The sequence below is a fragment of the Hoplias malabaricus genome, chromosome 17 (genome assembly GCF_029633855.1).
Source record: "Hoplias malabaricus isolate fHopMal1 chromosome 17, fHopMal1.hap1, whole genome shotgun sequence".
Classification (NCBI taxonomy): Eukaryota; Metazoa; Chordata; class Actinopteri; order Characiformes; family Erythrinidae; genus Hoplias; species Hoplias malabaricus.
In genome coordinates this window covers 15,283,849-15,305,973 of record NC_089816.1, presented here as the reverse complement: position 1 = coordinate 15,305,973, position 22,125 = coordinate 15,283,849, and the positions used below count along the sequence as shown (strand labels likewise).

General features: G+C 43.2%; 1 protein-coding gene across 1 annotated transcript; it reads right to left on the bottom strand.

The window, feature by feature from the left end:
• Nucleotides 1-267: 267 nt before the first annotated feature.
• dnajc24 (DnaJ (Hsp40) homolog, subfamily C, member 24) lies at nucleotides 268-21,333 on the bottom strand. The gene is made up of 6 exons (XM_066649552.1): nucleotides 21,247-21,333; nucleotides 21,063-21,126; nucleotides 19,321-19,426; nucleotides 8,599-8,737; nucleotides 1,423-1,491; nucleotides 268-1,074 (listed from the first exon to the last, which is right to left on the bottom strand). The coding sequence occupies exons 3-6, from the start codon at nucleotides 19,420-19,422 to the stop codon at nucleotides 938-940; spliced, it is 447 nt and encodes a 148-aa protein (XP_066505649.1). The 5' UTR covers nucleotides 19,423-19,426; nucleotides 21,063-21,126; nucleotides 21,247-21,333; the 3' UTR covers nucleotides 268-937.
• Between the last annotated feature and the right edge of the window lie 792 nt (nucleotides 21,334-22,125).

Below are 22,125 nucleotides of genomic sequence, written 5' to 3'. Positions count from 1 at the left end.
GAGCACACGTGGCTCGGAGGGAATGACCTAGGGGCTTTTAGGAAAGAGAAAGACGCGACCCACTTACTCAAAGAGTTACTGGGTGACGCAGTAACTGGGAAGTAGGCTTCTGTGAGAATTTAATTCGTTAAAATATGTCCTACAACAAAATGAGAGACCGCAGCACATCCAGGATTTTAAAGGAAAAGGAATTGATTGGAATCAACAGCTGAGAAATGAACACTAATATGTACTTTTCCTCTTTTTAATAAAATATTCAGTATTACATTATTAAAATTCACATTATTTGACACAAATGAGACATACATTTCATATATAAACCTTGCCTAAAGAAACTTTTAGAGGCATCAGCTTTGTGTCACCACCAGTGGAAACAATGGAGACTTTCGCAAAGAAAGTTTCTCATAAATTGAGCATTTTACATAAAGATTCCCTAGAGAACCTGGAGGTTATGGGTTCGATTCCCACTCCGGTGATTGTCTGTGAGGAGTGTGGTGTGTTCTCCCTGTGTCCGTGTGTGTTTCCTCCGGGTGACTGTCTGTGAGGAGTGTGGTGTGTTCTACCTGTGTCTGTGTGGGTTTCCTCCAGGTGCTCCGGTTTCCTCCCACAGTACAAAAAACACACTTTGGTAGGTGGATTAGCGACTCAAAAGTGTCCGTAAGTTTGAGTGTGTGTTGCCCTGTGAAGGACTGGCGCCCCCTCCAGGGTGTATTCCTGTCTTGCGCCCAATGATTCCAGGTAGGCTCTGGACCCACCGTGACCCTGAACTGGATAAGCGTTACAGATAATGGATGGATGGATGGACATACAGATTCCACCGATGCTTGCGATGGATTAGGGTGGATATGTATATTTTGGATCCATCCACCGAATGAGGACAAGATAAACCTTTTCTGATCAACGCCACTCAGCCACACGCTCACACTGTCCGAACGCTTCATGTAGATCTCTTCACTTCAATACTGAGCGAGCATGTGTCACAGCACACCACAGAACCTTCCTCTTCCTCTGCCTCGTCCTTCTCCAGGTGAAACTCCCCACCACAGCGACAGTCGTAGGAGTACCATTCATTCTCTGAAACGCAGGGGAAATACGGACTGAAGGACAGCCACAAAAGACATCATCACAGCAGCCGAGGTCTGAGAAGATCACTTCACTGCCTCTAGTCACTTTTCCCCTCATGGTTTTTGTGGGAACCTTCTTTTTTTCACAAATTAGCACATTACTTATTTTATTTATTACTATTTTAGCCTCAGTTTATAATTCTAAGAGACAGGCCTTTAATGGCCTGACAATGGTTTTATGGTTGATACAGTGTATAGTTGACAGCAGCCTTCCAGAGACTGGTGCAGATGTAGCCTGTGTTCAGGGTGAAAGTGGTTCTCATTAGTGATCATTATGTTTGGACGTGGTTTTACTCACCACTGTCCCAGTCCATGTCCTCCAATGTGACACAGGCATCCACTGGCCAGCTTTGCTTCAGTTCTTGAGCTGCACATGTACACACACATGAACAGAGAGGATTACAACACCGGCAACGTTAAGAAAAGACATAATTCTTGCTTCTAAATATGGTGTGTGTTCAGCACAGTTTCATAGCGATCACTGGTTGTAATAAGAGTGAGGCAGGGGACTCACCTAGAAGCCTCCACTGTTTCTCATTGCTCTGAGCTTGAGCACTACACTGTGTTAACCTTTTAACACAAGACACCCCCGGCCTGTGGTGAAGGTGGGAGCAAAGCTGGCGGACACCTCGCACATATGTAAGTGCGAGGAGCAAACACTCACCACCTTAAATATTAACTGCATGATCATCAAGGTCAGAAAAGGAAGCACTAAGCCATTTCACAGACAGAAAACTCTAAAATCACTTCAGGTTAAACATGGCATGCTCAGAAAGGGCCCCGCTACTCCTCTGACGGCACCCAAACAAAGAGCTCGACGCCAGGAAGAAACGGAGCTCTCAAATAAAAAAAAGAGCAGGATTCTTGTATCTCAGAAAAGTAGCAAGTACAGGGTCTCAAACCGCCGAGGGCTGTCACTGAATGTGAATATACATTAAGAGTGTGAAAGAATATGAAAATATGAAACATGACAATTAATTGTCACAGGAACAAAACGAGGAGGGAAGAGATATGAAAGACCAAGATGTAACACATCCGGAGAAAGAGGAAGAAAAAGAAAAAAAAAAAAACCCGCCGCTGTTGTGAGAGAATGGTAATTAGCACGTCCCCGTGCCACTTTTCAACATGTTTGCCTTTAATTAGCCCAGAGACTGCCCTGAGCGCGTGCCATTACAGTTTTGGCTGCATATCATTTCTAAAGTCTGGCAAAGAAATTTGCACCGTTAATTCCCATGCTGTAAAAACGTGGTTGAGGTGGAGATGAGGAAAAACGTGTCGATACCTTAAACAAAAGGCTCATCGGAAATGCGCTTCGCACGTACCGAGGCGGTGTTCAAATTAGTGAAACGTTCTCATTAACCCGTCAAGCTACTATGCATATTTATCACCGGAAACATATGAGGAACAGTAATGATCCAGGACTTCAGAGTTGGATCATTACGACCGTCCAGCAGCTGACGATCACAACGTCTTGCCCAGGACTGGAATCAGCAGGTAGATGGTACTGAAGCCTGATTGGGAATGGTAGAAAAAGAAGCTGAGCCAGCTAATGGCTGCGTCCGAGGACAAACAACTTCAATATAATCTAATAAACCTGCGTGTAATTTTATAATTACATTTTATTCGGTGGTAGTGTCGTAGTCACACAGCGCCAAGGACCTGGAGGTTGTGGGTTCGAGTACCTCTCCAGGTGACTGTCTGTGAGGAGTGTGGTGTGTTCTCCCTGTGTCTGCGTGGGTTTCCTCCGGGTGACTGTCTGTGAGGAGTGTGGTGTGTTCTCCCTATGTCTGTGTGGGTTTCCTCCGGGGGACCCACCCCAACAGCCCAGACTCAGCACAAGAAAGAACTCAGTGGACAGATATTTTCTGTTGATAGCCAAAAAATAATAAATAATAGCAATGAATGTTAATTCAAAACTAGGGCTGCAACTAATGATTATTTTGATAGTCGATTAATCTGTCGATTATTTTTTCGATTAATCGATTATTCATCGAATAAAAAGGAAGACAAGCCAAATGTGGTTTCCTGTCTGTTACTAACATATTCAGGACACCATCAGTGAGAACAGCTGCTTGCTGTAGTGTGCAGATCTTCTTCAAAACTGTTTTTATCTGAGGTGAGAGAGAAAGTGTAGATATGAACATCTTTTTTAAGTTAATAACTACAGATCTAAAATGCAGACAACGATGCAGGCAAATTGAAATTACATAAATATTGGATATTGGATGATGCTGCCATGTGCTGAGAATAAAAGGGAAATTCATCTAACACATGATCAGATATGGTTAAGATATTTAAGATTTTAGAGAACTAATGTTGTAATTGTATAAGGAACACACACCCTGCCATTATTAAAAATTAGCGTTTACATGAAGAATTAACCCGACAGTTACATTAATTTAATATTTATCAATATTTAACACAGTGTTTATAATGTAATATACACTTGGCTGTGATACTCAAACACTAACACGCAATGCCAGTCAGAAAAGACCTTGAAAAAGGCTTTAAATATATTATTTAAAAATGATTTTTTTAACTCTGAATGTAACTGCCGCCACATTTAAGGTGGAACGGAAAACTCGCTAAATACAAGAGTGATATAAATTTACTAAAAATGAGACATCTTGTTTGACTACTCCAGCAGGCTCTAGTGACATTGAGTGAGAGAAAAACTAACGTCGCTAACATTAGCTCGACTAAAACTACGGCCTGTTTTGGAACTGCTGGTCGAGCTGACACATTTAAGGTGGAAGAGAAAACTCGGGGGGATGCTAAAGCTTGTTCGCTAAACGCGAGTGTAATATCAATGTACTAAGAAAAACAAATGTTGTTTAACTACTCTAGCAGGCTCTAGTAACATTGAGTGAGAGAAAAAGTAGAATTAACTTACTATACTTTATCTCTTTCACACATAGCTCCAACAGGCTTCATTTTCAGGTGCTCATGCAGTGATGATGTGCTGCTGTGCCATGCGAGATCAGCTGTGCACATGTTGCACCTAACGCTGTTCCTTGAAGGCGTTAATGTAAAGTGTTCCCATACTTTTGATGACTTGGGTCGTACATTTTTCTCTCTGCTTGTGCTAACATTATCCTCTGCTGTGACCGCCTCCACCATTTTTCAAACCCTTCTCTCAGAGTTTGTCACGTGTATTAACTGTACCTATGTGTATAATAACTTACACCCAACTAATCGATTATTAAATTAGTTGCAAACTATTTTAACAATCGATTTAATCGATTAGTTGTTGCAGCCCTATTCAAAACAAAAACAGAGGTGTACATTTTAACCCAGAGATATTCAAAGTGTGTGGTGGGGGAAAGAGGGAATTGAAGGGAATTTTTAAAACAACGTGATCAAAAGTTAAACCTTTATATTTTCATACTTCATTTTTTTGTAAATGTATTAAAAGTTGGTTTATTTTATTTTTATAGAATAAAGAGTCCACATTAGTGTCAAGTGGGAAATGCAGCATCATGGAGTTTAGGGGCTTATGGACCCCTGGATGAGAAGAGAACCCCCCACGTCCCACAACCCATCAGAGCAGAAGCTTGTATATATGAGCAAAAACGTGGAAAAGCTATAATACATAATAAAAGTCCTAGACAAATGCAATCATATAGCCTGATTTTTTGTTTTTTATATATACACATATGCTGTGGTAGTTTACAACCAGATAAGTTTGTTTTAAAAAAACCTGGCAATGTGGGGCCTCCAGAGGAAAAAGTTTGAACACCTCTGTTTTCACCGAACCAGTCTCTGTCCTACTGTATCTGTAGGGCTCAATTCCTCAGCTCGGAATGTGAGATGACAGCAGCGCTTAATTTCTCCTCCCATTGTTTTGTGTTCCAAATCAGTGACCGAGGCCACGCCCTGCATCGTCTCCTATTGGCTGAGGCAGGGTCGCGTCACAGTGATTTTCACACATTGTCATGTGCGTGCTTGTGTCTGTTGCCCATCGCTGCAATGTTTTCATTCAAATCAAATGCAAGGGACGTGTTTCTGACAGATAATGATGTTGTTGTGAAGACAGTCTTGGGCCTTCCTGCTAGCCTGTGTCTTTCTTCGCACTGCATTCATTTAACCTGCAGAGTGCTGGAGGTAAAGAGCCTGTTTGGTGCATGTTAGATAGCTAATAAAAATTTGAAAATATACAGGACCCCCCCCCCCTACAGGCTGCTGTAATAAGGCTGGTTTGTAAGCTCAAATGTGAGCAGGAGCTTTGACAGATAACAGATGGTAAAAGTCAACTATATGTGGAACCAAGGGATACCATTAAACTCCAATAAGAGGTTTGATCCTACAATGGTCTCGGTGCAGGTCCACACGGGTCAGTGGGTTCTGGTTCTGGATGAAAGCTATCATAAGAGATGGGTCCAAAGCACAGCTGCCGTCACAGCCAGACAGTGTTTATTTGGCTATGAGATGATGCTGACAGCTAAAATGATGAGTAATTACCAAGCATGAGTGGGCAACGGACTGAGATGGAACAGAGCTGGAAAGAACCGCGGCCTGGTCGAGGCTGCTAAACACACCTCTGCACCAAACAGACGCCTCACAGCGCGCAAACGTAAACAGGGAATAAAAAAAAAACGTAGTCGCAAATACATGCATCGATAGCATTCCTCGCTTTTTACACAAAAAATGGTACAGACTTCTGCCACTGACGTCCGCAGCGGTAAAGCTTTTCCCGTTCTTCGTATCGCTTAAAGAACAGCACCTTCAAATATTCATGACCTCATCCTACTTTCATAAATGAGTAGGGGGGCATGAATATGCTGAAACATTGAATAGCAAATGGCAGTGTGAGGGTTAAACCACTTCCACGAGCCACCGCAGCAAACAACAAACACAGCCCAGTCAATAACTACTCACGTTTGGCTCTGGAGGAAAAGGCCACAGGGCATGTTGCTTCTGTTAGGCTGGGATTAGTGCATCCTTTGAGCTGAGGCTGAATCAATCGCCAGCCTTAATTACAGCTGACCTCATCACACAGCCACATAAGCCACGGTAGCTTCAATTTGAGCAGCTTTCTACCTGTAATCTACATTATCACACCTAAGACAAGAGGGCAGTCTAAAGCCCCGCTCGGGCTAGATTAGTGTAACTTGGGGACGTTCAGTAATTTAAGTGATTACAGACCAAATCCAGGCTTCAAATGGAGTGTGTGGATTATTTACAATCTCTCCCAAGTAACTGTGGAGCAGAGAAATAAAAGAATTTATAAAATAAAAGAGAAAAAGAAAATGAAAGAGAACCAGGCAAAAACAGCTAAAAGAGCAGAGCTTCTGATCCTTGCTCCTTACTGCTGTGCGCTCGGGGTCGGGGTGAACAGCGAGCGACTCGTTATCATTTAAAGGAACAGGCGCTGAAACCAGCTGTTCTGAAGAGGGTTGTTTAGACAGGGAAGAATGCCGCTGTGGGTTTTGATCCTTGTGGTATTTTGATCAACGCAGGTTACAGAGCTGTGTTCACTTGCGACTGAAAACATTAATTACAAGTGAAGTTTGTGAGACCTCCTGTGAGTCCTGCTTCATGTGTCGACTATGGTGAAGAACACAGCCTTGTTGAACCCCCTCAATTTGCAGTGGAGGACAACACAGCCCTTAATGGGGGCTAGTACACAAGGCTAAGGCGAGCCTGGGCTCTTCCAGCACACAGAAACATGGGGTGTGTCCACCAAAGAGAGGCCAGTCAGAATGAGCCCCCTGACTAAAGGCTGCCCAGGACACCCTCTCACCCCCTCTTAATGGTGCGCCAGGCCAGGGATGTACATTTATTGAAGGTCCTAATGGAGGGCTGGGGGGAGAGCTTTCCTCAGGCAAAAGGGGAGAGACACAGCCTATCACTTCATGTAAGAATAGGCCATGTGTGATAGACCTGACCTACATTCATTCTCTCTCTCTCTCTCTCTCTCTCTCTCAGCTCGAAGGAAGCAATTCTCCGCACTGAGCAAAGGAAGAAGACAAGCCTATAGAGGGAGCCTCTTATGATGCACATCTTTAATGTTGCCATGTTCCATATAATTCCCTTCCCCCTTCATTTTCAGAGGCAAGACCTATTTCTGTCTTTTCCAGCCTTTAATCTCCAGATGTAAGTCATAAATATAAGCCCCTCCAATCCAACAATTGCCTGGATTTTTTGTTGAAGCTCATTAACATAGCATTAAAATATCCCAAAGCACACTCTGTACAATGTTTATTGAGGGAACGCTTGGACACAAACCCGCTCCTAAGCCGTTCTAAATGGCCTAGTTAACAGTCCATCTCATCTGACCTTTCCACAGGCCCACCAGTCAGACAGGCCTCGCTGACTAATAACACCACACAGCGCTGTGTATCACCACTAAACAAGACATGCTGCAAGGATTAGAAATAAATAAATAAAAAACCTTATAGCAATTATGGTTAATATTTTAGTTCTTTATTAATACTAGACACTAAAATATGTTTTTTATATATAATTTAAATATTTAGGTTGGTGTCGCAGTCACACAGCTCCAGGGAACTGGAGGTTGTGGGTTCGAGTCCCGCTCCGGGTGACTCTCTGTGTGGAGTGTGGTGTGTTCTTCCTGTGTCTGCGTGGGTTTCCTCCGGGTGACTGTCTGTGAGGAGTGTGGTGTGTTCTCTCTGTGTCTGCGTGGGTTTCCTCCGGGTGCTCCGGTTTCCTCCCACAGTCCAAAAACACACTTTGGTAGGTGGATTGGCGACTCAAAAGTGTCCGTAGGTGTGAGTGTGTGAGTGAATGTGTGTGTGTGAGTGTCTGTGCCGCCCTGTGAAAGACGTCCAGGGTGTATTCCCACCTTGCGCCCAATGATTCCAGGTAGGCTCTGGACCCACCGCGATCCTGAACTGGATAAGGGTTACAGATAATGAATGAATGAATGTATATTTACTGTCCATTTTCTCAGCTCCACTGACCACACAGAAGCACTTTGTAGAGCTACAATTACAGACTGTAGGCCATGGACCACACTTTGTTAGTCCCCTTTAAGACTGATGTTGACACTGATGTTGTGGTGGTGTGTTGGTAAGAGTGGATCAGACACAGCAGTGCTGCTCAAATTTTTAGACTATTAGACATACCTACTTCCACCTTGTAGATGTAAAGTCAGAGACAGTAGCAGTGAGTCAGTGACACTGCAGCGCTAAGTATGATCCACCACCACATCATAACTGCTAAGTATGCAGAGCTACAGATGGACTCCACTTTGTAATAATAGAACTACAACGTGCTGAGAGAATGAAAAACGAGTGCAGAAACAAGGAGGTGATCATAAAATTAAGGCTGATCGAAGTATATCTGCATGAATGTTATTTAAATCTGATCTCAAACTTTGGATAGCGATCCAAAAACCCTGAAGTATACTGCATTTCTCGTGGATTAGAGAGGGACATAGATGATTTCAGACCTGGAATTAAAGGAACAAGCAAGAAGACTCAGAAGTGTTGTTGAGGGAGAAGGTACCCACCCCTTAACTGAAGGTCAAACATCTTCCTGCTCTCCTCATTGCTCAACACCTTCCAGGCCTGGTCCACATCTATGAACCTCTGCAGGTGCAGGTCAGCCTCCTCCTCTGAAAGGCCGGGCTTCTGCTTGTCTGGGTGCAACTGCCAATCAGAAGAGTCAACAGAGCGAACAATAATAGCCATTCAGAGCGGGAATCAATTTATAACTTGCAGCTTTATGGCGTCAAAATAGGTTCTAACGTTCTGAGAACCAAAAAACAGAATCCATGACCAATAAATGTCATTTTATAATTGAAAAAATTCATTAATATTGAGAGTTATAAAAACAGGTTGGTAAATATAATATTTCTGTATTTAATAGACTTTTTTGAGTTTAATATTCTTGAAGAATCTGTTTTCGCTTTCATTCCGCCTTTTCTCAGTTGCGCTTCTCACAATTCTTGCTTTCACCTCCAGAAGTTATTCGCTTTTGAGTTTTTAATGGGGGGATGGGATCTAGACAGTCATTGGCTGCTGAAGTACAGCCCCGCCCACCCAGCCGATTCTGCACACCCCGCTACGTGAGCGTGCTAGTCTTACCCTGATTGGAAAATGACCGATGGGCAAACACAGGTAAACCATATCAACTATTTTTAACGATTATGTCTTTTAGTAACGCACAGTTTCTCACAGAAGCTTAGAGTCATTTTCCAATCAGGGTTAGGTTGTGCAGAATGTGCTGAGTGGGCGGAGCTTAACTTCAGCAGCCAATGACTGTCTAGATCCCGCCCCCCCTCGTCAAAAGCGAGAAACTTTTGGAGGCAAAAGCGAGACTGAGAGAAGCGCGAGTGAGAAAAGTCAGAATGAAAATAAAAACGGATTATTCAAGAACATTAAACTCAAATAAGACGATTAAATACAGAACTATTCTCGTTACAAACCTGTTTTTATAACTCTCAATAATAATATTGTCTAAATGTCTAAATGAAAGACAAAGTGGGGGTGGCACGGTGGCGCAGCAGGTAGTGTCGCAGTCACACAGCTCCAGGGGCCTGGAGGTTGTGGGTTCGATTCCCGCTCCTGGTGACTGTCTGTGAGGAGTTGGTGTGTTCTCCCCGTGTCTGTGTGGGTTTCCTCCGGGTGCTCCGGTTTCCTCCCACAGTCCAAAAACACACGTTGCAGGTGGATTGGCGACTCAAAAGTGTCCGTAGGTGTGAGTGAATGTGTGTGTATCTGTGTTGCTCTGTGAAGGACGGGCTCCCCTCCAGGGTGTATTCCCGCCTTGCGCCCAATGATTCCAGGTAGGCTCTGGACCCCCCGCGACCCTAAATTGGATAAGCGGTTACAGATAATGGATGGATGGATGAAGACAAAGTGGGTGGCACAGTGGCGCAGCAGGTAGGTGTCGCAGTCACACAGCTCCAGGGTCCTGGAAGTTGTGGGTTCAATTCCCACTCCGGGTGACTGTCTGTGAGTGTGGTGTGTTCTCCCTGTGTCTGCGTGGGTTTCCTCCGGGTGACTGTATGTGAGTGTGGTGTGTTCTCCCTGTGTCTGCGTGGGTTTCCTCCGGGTGACTGTCTGTGAGGAGTGTGGTGTGTTCTCCCTGTGTCTGTGTGGGTTTCCTCCGGGTGACTGTTTGTGACCGTTGGTAGGTGGATTGGCGACTCAAAAGTGTCCTTCTGATTGAATGTGTGAGTTGCCCTGTGAAGGACTGGCGCCCCCTCCAGGGTGTATTCCTGCTTTGCGCCCAATGATTCCAGGTAGGCTCTGGACCCACCGCGACCCTGAACTGGATAAGCGATTACAGATAATGAATGAATGAATGAGGACAAAGTGTTGACAGAAACAAAAAAACAATTTAAATATCACTGCTTTTATTTGAGCTGTGTGTTAGTGTCATGAGTACATCCTCAATATGGCGGCTACTCTGTACTGTGACATCAGCTGCAACCCATGAGTTCACGTCCTGATGTGCATTTATGCTGGACAACGGACTACAAGAGGCAGAGTAGATCAAACAGAATGCAGCACAAAAAGCAAGAGGGTCAGGGAATCATAGGACAGTACGTGCCCTGAGACTGGAGCAGGCCAGAGGCCACCCCTCACCTCCAGCCAAAAACACTGCAGACAGCATCTCTACTCCACAACCCAAAATATGACAAACTGAGCCTATGCATTATGTCATGGCTTTGACTAAAAAGATTATGTAGCAGCAGATAGCTCAGAGGAATGTTCTCTGACCAGTGCGGGGTGTTTTGACGCTCCTGTTTGTTTGGATCTGCTCTTATAGCGGAGAGTGATTCTGCTCCTGAGGGCTGTGCTCTGGCCTTCCGTTAGCGTGGGTCCCGCTCCTGCAGGGCTCTGCGCTGGGCCATGGGAGAACCAAAGAGGTTGAAGAGGGCAAACGGAAAACAACTTAGATCCTTTCTACTAGGCATTCAAGCGGGCCGCTGATTGCGCTCTGGCACTGGCCGGCAGAGCATTGCGTGTGTTTGTGTTTTTGGATGGCTGCTGCGGTTCAGGAGCTGAATTGCTGCCAAAGTCAGATAATGATGCATGGGGTGATACTGGACTACAATAACCAACAGTCCTGGGCTAGCCAATTACTGTCCGCTGCAATTATATTTTTAATTTTAAGTAACAGGAAGACTGACCAGAATTCAACTAATCATTTCAAGCAATTACTTTTAAAACTAATTAAAATTTAAGGGCGGTTGTGTTTTCTAATCACTCTGTGTGTTGTGTGTTTCCCCTTTCTCCCACCTCCCATCCCCTCTATGCCTCTTGTATTTTTGTTGTTGCTTTCACGCTCTTAAATGGACAAGCTGCCCATCTGAATGGGACGAGAGGGAGGGAAAAGGACATCGACTTTAACAACAAGCCAAAAATTAACTTCCTGATTGAGAGAATCATTAACAGCCTCAGTGCAGAGCCAAATCTGAAGCAGCATTTTGCGTTGTGACTAAAGGGTTGTTGAGGGGGGTGGGGGGTATGGGCGGTGGTGGGCCGCGAAGGGGTCGGCTGCCTCTGCCAAGCACTGTCCAGCCTATTACAAAGTATTTCTCAGTGATGGCAGTGTTACAATTTAAAAAGGCAAAGATGTTACAAAAGAGGGTCCGGAGAAGAAAAGGTGGAAAACATTTCTCTAAAATGCTGGCCGTGGTCACGCAAGTCACGAACAGGCTCTGGGAGAGAAGCGCTGGTGTCCTGGCACTGACAGCGGGCTGATGGATGGGAGAGGGGTCAGAGCGTTTATCTGTGATTGACCTCATGGCTCTGCGCTTTCTGAGTTCTGTATGTTTCTTGCTGAAAGGAAAAACTCCATTGGTCAGAGTTAAGACCAGCTAACTGTGCTTTACAGACTGTTGTGATTGGAAGGTAGCATCAGAAACTCACAGTTATTATTAATACGTTAAAGCATTAGGGGCGGGGCCACTTAGGAGCCTTTGTGAGATACCGATTTGCTTTTATTATTCATTCATTATCTGTAACCATTATCCAGTTCAGGGTCGCGGTGGGTCCAGAGCCTACCTGGAATCATTGGGCGCAAGGCGGGAATACACCCTGGAGGGGGCGCCAGTCCTTCACAGGGCAACACAGACACACACACACACTCACACCTACGGACACTTTGAGTCGCCAATCCACCTACCAACGTGTGTTTTTGGACTGTGGGAGGAAACCGGAGCACCCGGAGGAAACCCACACAGACACGGAGAACACACCACACTCATCACAGACAGTCACCCGGAGGAAACCCACGCAGACACAGGGAGAACACACCACACTCCTCACAGACAGTCACCCGGAGGAAACCCACACAGACACAGGGAGAACACACCACACTCATCACAGACAGTCACCCGGAGGAAACCCACACAGACACAGGGAGAACACACCACACTCCTCACAGACACTCACCGGGAGCGGGAATTGAACCCACAACCTCTAGATCCCTGGAGCTGTGTGACTGCGACACTACCTGCTGCACCACCGTGCCGCCTGGTTTTTCTTTGTTGTTGATGTTTTTTTTAAAAATCATTTTCTGAATGAATGTGGAAGACATTAAAACTGTAAAGGAACACATATGGAATTATGTAGTAAACAACAAAAAAAGTTGCACAAACAAGAATATGTTTTATACTTTAGACCCTTCACAGTAGCCCCCTCTTGATTTGATGACAGCTTCACACACTCTCTCCGTTCTCTCAGTCGGCTTCATGAGGTCGTCACCTGAAACGGTTTTCAGTGAACAGCCGTGGCCTCGTCGAGATTTAATCTGTAGAACTGCTCACCTTCTTAATGTGTTTGAGGCTATAACTGGGGTTGTGCAGAGGTAGGGGCTGGTACACAGTTGTATACAGTGAACAGCCCTATTCCAGCAATGAGTAATGAGGAGATGTGTCCAAACTTTTGATGGGTACTGTATGTGCACTATATCTGTCATTCCTTCCTTCCTTTTTAATTGTACACACAATTTCATGTACTCTGATACTAGTCTTATATTTTTGCCACCTGCATTTCATATCATAAGTGACTATAAAATACCAGAAGCATAGCTACTTAAGTGGCGTTCCCACATCTGAACCTGAGCTAATTTAAGTATCCTCACACGCAGCTTAGATGTTCCTCATATTGAACCAATATCAATACTTTGACTAAGCAATTATTTGAAAATACAGTCATAATGCTGATATTTCCTTAATGAGTCCATCTATTTGGACAGTCATTGGTCAGCCGCTTGAAGGGACATCCTCTGTCTTTGATATATGCTTCAACAGGCAATGGTCTTTTGAAGTAGAAGAGCATCGAACAAAGTAGAATTCACATGCCAAGTTAAAAGTTTCCGTCTTTGGTTTTTTCAAAGCTCTCCTTAATTAAAGCTACAGGAATAGTCTAACCTCAAACACCTTTGATTCAGCTGATACACAGGGTCCCTGCAGAGAGGATTACACTGACTTGCGTGTGGGAACCCGCTTACACATCCCAGATCCGGAGTGGGAGCAGACAGAGAGCCGCTGGCCAATCAAACGAAAGCATTAACAGAAGTTAACTAAACCTCAATACATACGTTACCTTGTATTACTGAGCTTTTATTTATTTATTTATTTTAAAATGGACTCGTTAGCCTTTTTTCAACCAATCTCCATCTTCTGTAGCACATGGTCCATTAACATTAGAAAATATTTCAGCACGACTGGCTACTTTTAAAAAGGGACCAGAAGACTAGAAGTACACTTACAACCAAAGTCAATAAGCAGCTGCTGAATCCTGGCAAGTATTTATGCAAATTTCTTCCATGGCATTTGTTAATTAAGCTGTGAATCTGCCAAATTGAATCATTTAAGAATTGGAAGTGGGTTTCCAGAGAGGAGAATTTTGGCAATATATTATGTAAATAATACATTAACATAACAGTCTGGACTTCACCAGGAAAGTGCATTTTACCAGAACTGCGTGGGTTTCCTCTGGGTGACTGTCTGTGTGGAGTGTGGTGTGTTTTCCCTGTGTCTGTGTGGGTTTCCTCCGGGTGCTCCGGTTTCCTCCCACGGTACAAAAACACACATTGGTAGGTGGATTGGCGACTCAAAAAGTGTCCGTAGGTGTGAGTGTGTGAGTGTGTGTGTGTGTTGCCCTGTGAAGGACTGGCACCCCCTCCAGAGTGTATTCCCACCTTGCGCCCAATGATTCCAGGTACGCTCTGGACCCACCGCGACCCTGACCTGGATAAGCACTTACAGATAATGAATGAATGAATGAATGAATGAGGCTATTCCGCTTTAAACACCCCAGCTTCCATCACAATGAGCTCTTCCACTTTCCCACTTTGTCACTGTGAAACAAACAACTATACAACCTCCCCAGTCTGGGAGGAATCTCCTTCTCCTCTGTACAAAGCCCATACTCACTGCATCTTTACATAACAGCACAAAAGTTACGTAATCATAAAGAAAACAACTCCATGCTAATAAGTAGCCTATTCTGAATAACACAAGATACTGCGGAAAGTAGCTGTTATTACATAAAGCCTCATCTTCGGGCCGAAGCAGAGCTCTTGTCACTGCCACTAACCCCAAAACACACAAAGAGCCATTGGTGTCGAAGGCAGCTAACAGTGGGAAACATCAAAACAAGCCTGGCAGCAGGTCCTTCAGAGAGCTCCTGGAGGAACTGGAGGCAGACTGAGCACACCCGACTCTTCCCTCCAGCCAGAGTAAACCCCTGCAGGTTAAAGAAGTGGCTCTGCTGCCTTCACCTTGGAGCATGGAGCCACAGGTCCATAGGTGTGAACTGAAGCTTAGCCTTCTGCTGTAGCACCACAAACATCTCCCTGGGTGACTGCAGTCCAGTGGGAATGGACAGGTCCACTACCACTCTGTGTTCAGACATGCTGCTGTAAAGGTGTGGTAAAGACTTAATGTAATTATTATTATTATATATTTAGCTGGTTTGGTGGAGTATTCTGAAAGTAAGGTGCTAAGCTTGTAGCTGTGATGTGTGTGTGTGTGTGTGTTTATATATAGGGGTTAAACGGATATTACATCTGTGCCACACTGTGGAGACTTCCCACATTTCTTTTGTGTTTCTGTTCACCTGAGACAGCCGAGGTGCTTTCAATAAACATAAACTGCAATGAGACGCTGTGTCTTCTCTCTCTCTCTCGCTCCCTCTCTCTCTTTATCCACCCCTCCCCTCTCTGCTTCCACTCTAGAGTTACACGCTTTAATTGCTGTCTCTTTGCACGCGTTGTAAAATATTCATTTACCGGGGCTAATGGAGCTTGGAGAGCAGAACCACAATATAAAGGGCCGGCCAATTTGGAGCGCTGACCGGCTCTGGCCATACATCAGGCAGCACTGGGTTTCACTGTGGCTGCATGAGCCTAGGGGACACACCCACACACACACTCTCTCTCTCTCTCTCATACACACACACACACACACACACACACACACACACACACACACACACACACACACACACACACACACACACACAGTGGGCCTGCAGCGCTGGAGCAGGGGCCACAGCCAAGGCCAGCAGCATCACACTACTGCCACCTAATGTCAGCCCCTCCCATACTACACACACTCACAGAGACCAAGGCAAAAGTTTGGGCATCACTGGTCTAATGATATTTGCTCCTTAAATCCTTTTTTTACTCATTAAATTATAATTCAGCACATGAACAAATTCTGCTTAAAACACCGACTACATTAGATTTAAGTCAAAGTATCAGTAGCTATTGTCTTCAGTCGTTCATTTTGTTGCTTTCCCTGTCCTACATTTTTGGCATTCTCCGCCCAAGTCGCTGGGTTCCAAGGTCAGGCACTTGGCGTGTAACTACATCCGAAGCTGTGCTAATCTGTAATATTCTATTAAACTAAACCACGCTTGAGAATTCAAAGAGAACATACACTGTAAAAAATGTCTTGTAAATTTTACAGTAAAATACTGGCAACAGAGTTCCCAGTGATTTACTGTATTTTTACAGGAACACTACTGTATTTCAAATTTACAGCATATTACTGTAATTGAATAATACAATAATTTACTGTAAATACTGTGATTTACAATAAAATACTGGCAGCAGACTCGCTGTCAATTTACAGCATTTATAGCACAGGATTAAACCTAACTGTATGCAATTCTTCAAAAGGCACCTCAGAATGACTCTTCCCAGAAATGTTATGAAGAACGACTCCTGCGCAGACTCAGAGGCCTGGAGGAGAACCCCTCAGCATTGCTCTTCTGATTGCTCCACAAGCGTCCTGGTGGATTTACGACAGAGCGTGGTAATTGAAATGGGTTTGAGATTAAAATGAGCAGATTAAACCTCACTGAGTGGGACGCCTAAACATGTATTCAATTATTACAAGCCAAACAGAGTACAACTCCAGTTACCAGCCATTTCCAGGAGGACCGCCATGCTGAGATTACTCGAGGAACTGCAACGGAGACTCAGCAAGTGATTACACCTTACTTCCTTCGCCCTTTCCTCATCCTGTCATGCTTTCACAAGTTTGATCAGAGGTTTCACACAGAATGAGACACAGAATCATCATATGATACATAAGAGAATCAATTACAATGTTTGATGATGACTTTCTGAGTCACGCAACGCTGCCAGTGGTTTGAAGGTAAAATAGACGACCTGCTCTGACAGCAGATACCTCTTAATGACAACATGTTCAAACAGTGTGGCACTAAACAGGGCAAGGGTGAGCATAAGGACAGATCAATCAAGCTAAATCAATCAAAACCCCTAACAAAAGCGCTTGCAATACCGGGGACTTAAAATAGCTCCATAAAAGCAGTGGAACTGACTCCTAAATATAATCTGATGTGGAAATATATCCTTCGGAAAACTCGTGTGTGATAACTGTGTGCAGTTGACTAATATGTCTGGCTACAAAAGATACGTATGTATATACCTATAACGTTTTTTCACCTTGTGGCTTGGCCCATTGTATTGGTGTAGGAGTTCCTGAACTTCTAGAGGCACCACAGGTTTGAAGCTACAATGTAAACACACTGCTATGGGTCAGAATATTCAGGGCATGCCATTGTTTGAAAAAGTGTATCAGACAATTTAAAACTAGATCAGATGGGGTTCAGATGAAAATCCAGAGACTAGTTCGCGAAAATAGATTTTGCAAATTAGCATAATCTAAGTGGGCGGAGCTTAGTGGTTGTACGTACCTTTTTGATTCACCGTTGACCCAAGGATCATGAAGAAAATAAAATATCGTCTCTATGCCACACGGGGTGGAAAATCTTTTAACGAAAGTGTTTTCTTTCGCTGTAGCGCCCCCTTGAGGCCAATCAGGCTGATATTTTGCGCCTGAGCATTTACTATCTGTTGACCAAGTATCAAGTCTGTAGGCCTTACGGTCTGGGCTGTGCGATTAATAATAAAAATCTGAACAATTATAAGAGGGTTCCTTGTACTAGTGCTCGGAACCCTGAAAGTAATACCTTGTTCAGTGCATGTTCACATCAATTTGGGGATCTGGAGCCCACCCTGTCACTTTTTAGGGGCTGCCTTACAATCTCTCCAATCACAGCCCTGGATCAATGTTTACATGAGAGCTGAAAGACAAGGTTAAATGCCGCAAAACAGACAGAACAAGCACTGAGTAAAAACTGTGGAAACGAGAACAGAGAAGAAAGACAACAGAGCAAAAAAGGCTTGTGCTCATCACTTCTGTGTGCTTGGGTCGAGGTGAACAGTGAGCGGCTCATTATCATTTAAAGGACCAGGCGCTGAAACCGGCCGTTCACTTTAAAAAGTATATCAAACAATTGTCACCCCCTCATGGAAAACAAATCAAGAATCAATTTGAGATCAGCACTTAATTATTTGCACAAGTGTGTAATTAGCTTCTACGAGTTTTAGAACAGTCAGGCAATCTGGCTCTAGCCCTGGGGGCCTTTATTACATGCACCCAATGAAAGAGACCTCATTTGCATTTGAGCAGGTCTCACTGTGAGAAAACGGGGGTCTGATGGGGGCTGCTGTCATGTTGCAGGTCCAGGTGATACCGCATCACCTGGAACTCAAGGCCCGTCTTTAACATGATTCAATGGTGTCGGACACCTGCACCCAACAGAAAATAACCACAGTCTAGAACTCTCGCAGCAAATAAAGGGGTAGTCCACATGTTACCTGAGCCCAGCGTCGTTTGATTTCCCTGCTCCAGCATCTGGTCATTAACTGCTGAGCCGAATCAGGTGCGTTTGAGCAGGGACATCTCAAAACAATGAGAGGCTTCAGCCCTCCATGATTAGCCCCCTGGATTTGACCATCTTTGGGCATGTGTAGTTTCACATTTAATGATTGGTGCTGGTTTCAGATTCGACACAAATAGCCTCTTTTCACATTGAGGCTACACACTGTTCCGTTCCCTGTTAAGATTTATCTGATGGCATCAGGCTTTTGTTCTCATTTTTTTTTTATCACCGTTAGCAAAATCTAGTTATTATCCATGCATACACTGTAAAAAAAAATTCTTGTAAATTTTACAGTAAAATACTGGCAGCAGAGTTCCCAGCCATTTACTGTATTTTTACAGGAACACTACTGTATTTCAAATTTACAGCATATTACTGTAATTGAAAAATACAATAATTTACTGTAAATACTATGATTTACAATAAAATACTGGCAGCAGACTCGCTGTATATTTACAGCAATTTTTTACAGTGTAGGTTTCACTAGAGAGAGTGCGAGAGGGACACGAGAGCGGGGACATTGTGGTCAGTTCACTACAGAGAGAGAGAGAGAGAGAGAGAGAGAGAGAGAGAGAGGGATGCGAGCTTTGCTCCACAGGTCTAAAGTGTTTCTGAATTATCCCAACACCAGGTTCAGTTTCACTGCTGTTAATATCAAATAACATTGTTGCTGGTATAATCAATCGTAAACGCAATGCATTGAGATACCAAATATTTGCCTCTCAGCTGCTAGTTTTCAGTTATTTTGATTGACATCACTATAGTCTTAAGCTATAATTATACCTGTCAGTGTTCGCAGTGTTCCTTGAGAATGCCATTAGTCACATGTCAAACAGTGTTGCAACCTTGGTGTTGCTTACTTCATTTAGTTCATGAAGTCAAATTTGAACATGCCTGCAGCTAGTCCTCAGAGAGCATGGACAAATATTTATTATTTCAAACTGCAGTGCTAAATTATGCACATTAAACAAGATTAAGGAAACAGTTAATCAAAGGAAGTTGACACATACCACGAGGACCAGCCTCTGGTACTTCTGTTTCAGCTCCTGTAGATCATCACCTGGGGCAGCCCCCAGGATGGAATACCAGTTTTTCTGCAGATTGCTCGCCATATTCCTGCAAATGACATAAAACACAATGTGGTTGGGAAGTGACGGTACAGTGACGAAAGATGCATTAAAGACATGGTTCTCTCTGACCAACCTACAGCATTCAGCACAAACTGGGAAAAAAATAGCAAACAACAACAAATTTGCCGTTCTGAGGTCACAGATGATAGTCATTGTTTAATTCAAGAAGAGCTTAACTGATTAATGACAAATGGACATTTCTGGAGATTAATTTAACATTTCTAAATGTAATATTATTCCCAGAATGAATAATGTAGATTAAATGTATATATACATTTATACAGATTGGCTTTGTTTATCTAAAATGGTGTATTGTAGTGACATTTACGTCTTGAAAATAGGAGCTACAACACAAACATGTCCATTTAATTTCTATATACATTTTTGGCCAGCATTTTATTTTGAAACTCAAGTCTCAAACACAGTCTCAACTGAAACATGGTCGCAAATATCAGGCATTACATTCTAATTATGATTGTCACCAATGGCACAACCACTGTAAACAAGCTGGATGTGGTAAATGTCAACAACAGTGTATTTCTGCTCCTTGAAAATTTTTTGTATTACATTTTAAAGACTTTTTCCAGTGAAAATCAAGTTTTTCACTGTGTGGTTTTATTTATACACAACATAGAAGTATCTTTCAAGACATAAACAGTCAGCTCCATGGCTCAGCCTAAAACTGCAGTGTTCTGAAGACAACCTCAAATGGGTGGATTCAGACAGCAACAGTTTGTGATGTCACAAACCTAGGGAATCCAATTTCGTCAACTTGCAGATGGTAGAGACTGAGACAGGAAACCACTGCACTTTAATAGATGTTCACATACTGATCAAGGCGATGGTGTAAAGCTACATCCAAGTTATTCTGCAAGGTATATTTTTCCTTTAACTTTTACAACCATTTTAGAACAGTGTAATTACGACAGGTTTTTTTTTTTTGTCACAACACTTTTGGAATCCCTTTCCTAACGCTCATATGTAAATTGTTAAATACACTTGCTTTTTCCTATTTATATATAACACTGTATATTTAAATAGTGCAATATTTAATGCATATTATATGTACAGATTATTAAAATAAAAGATGTAAGTTAAGCTGTGTACATACTGTAATTTGTCTGTTATTTTGTACTACGTTTTCTTATTTACTAAGTAAACTGCGTAGTTTAAAATGTAAAAACACTAAAACTTGAGGCGTGAAACTGTGGGAAAAAGTTGAAAACAGTTGAAGTTAGCTTCTTAAACGAATATTTCGTTCCACTTTAAGAGGTGTAGCCGTTATTCACTGACACTGAATGAGAGCTCTCCAGCCTCCTTGAACTGTTCCGTTCCACCTTAAATAGTTAAGCAGCTACAGACTTCAGCCGAAGCTCTCCTGTGCGGTGAATTTTCCGTTCCACCTTAAATAGTTAAGCAGCTACAGACTTCAGCCGAAGCTCTCCTGTTCGCCGGCTTGTTCGGTGAATTTTCCGTTCCACCTTAAATGCTGCAACAGACTTAAGCCTCGGGAGGGACTAAACTAAACGGTTCACCAAAGTAACGTTAAAGGGGGTTAGGCTCCGAAGAGGCAGGTAACAGCTTAGGACGAATAATAACAGATAAAATACGAAAATACAAACCTTATTTTAGAAACATTCTCACTTTCTGCTCAGACTCGCCACTGTAAACAGAGCTTCGCTGGTTCTGCCAAGAGAAAACACAACAGACACTTAAATCCAGTGTATTCGTGTAAGACAATCAAAGAGTAGTACACCAAGTATCCGAGCTAATATTACTGATAATATTAAACGCGTTTAATTAAACCGTTAGCGCTTTCATTGACTAGTAGAGAACAATGTGGAACAGCAGAGTCTTGCTTCCACCCGAGTCCTTTTCACAGCGACACATCAGTGTCGAAGCTGCATTGCATCGCACTGAAAGGGAAACTCCGCCATATTTAAAATTTTCTGCAGATTTAAAACCTCACACCTGGCCATCGTTTAAACCCCTAAACCCATTTCTGTTCATAAAATATACGCCCTTAGAAGTAAAGGAAATATTATTGACATTTAGCTGCCCTCTCACCGCACAATTTGATAGGATTGTTTCCTTAGGTTTACTTAATCACAAACCCTTGCTGTCTAAATCTGCCTTTTCGGGCCTGTCTTTAGAAACTGATGGATTACTTCACTCACAATTCGTTTTCTAGTATTTAAATATCACATGGATATCTTTAGAAAAGTGGACACTTTTCACTGGAGAATTAGGTCATTTGTTATATATAGAGTGCCAGTCAAAGGTTTGGGCACAGCTCCTCATTAGTCATTGGTGGAACAGGGCTAGTCACTTTATAGAACTGTGTACCAGCCCCTACCTCTGCACAACCCCAGTTATAGTCTCAAACACATTAAGAAGGGAGCGGTTCTACATATTAACTCTCGACGAGACCACAGCTGTTCACTGAAAACCATTCCAGGTGATGACCTCATGAAGCTGAGAGAACACAAACACTGTCATCAAAACAAAAGGGGGCTACTTTGAAGAATTTAAAGTATAAAACATATTCTGGTTTGTGTAACATTTTAACATATTTCCATATGTTCCTTAAAAAAGAGTATAAAAATACTCTTTTCATTCATTCATTCATTCATTATTTGTAACCGCTTATCCAGTTCAGGGTCGCGGTGGGTCCAGAGCCTACCT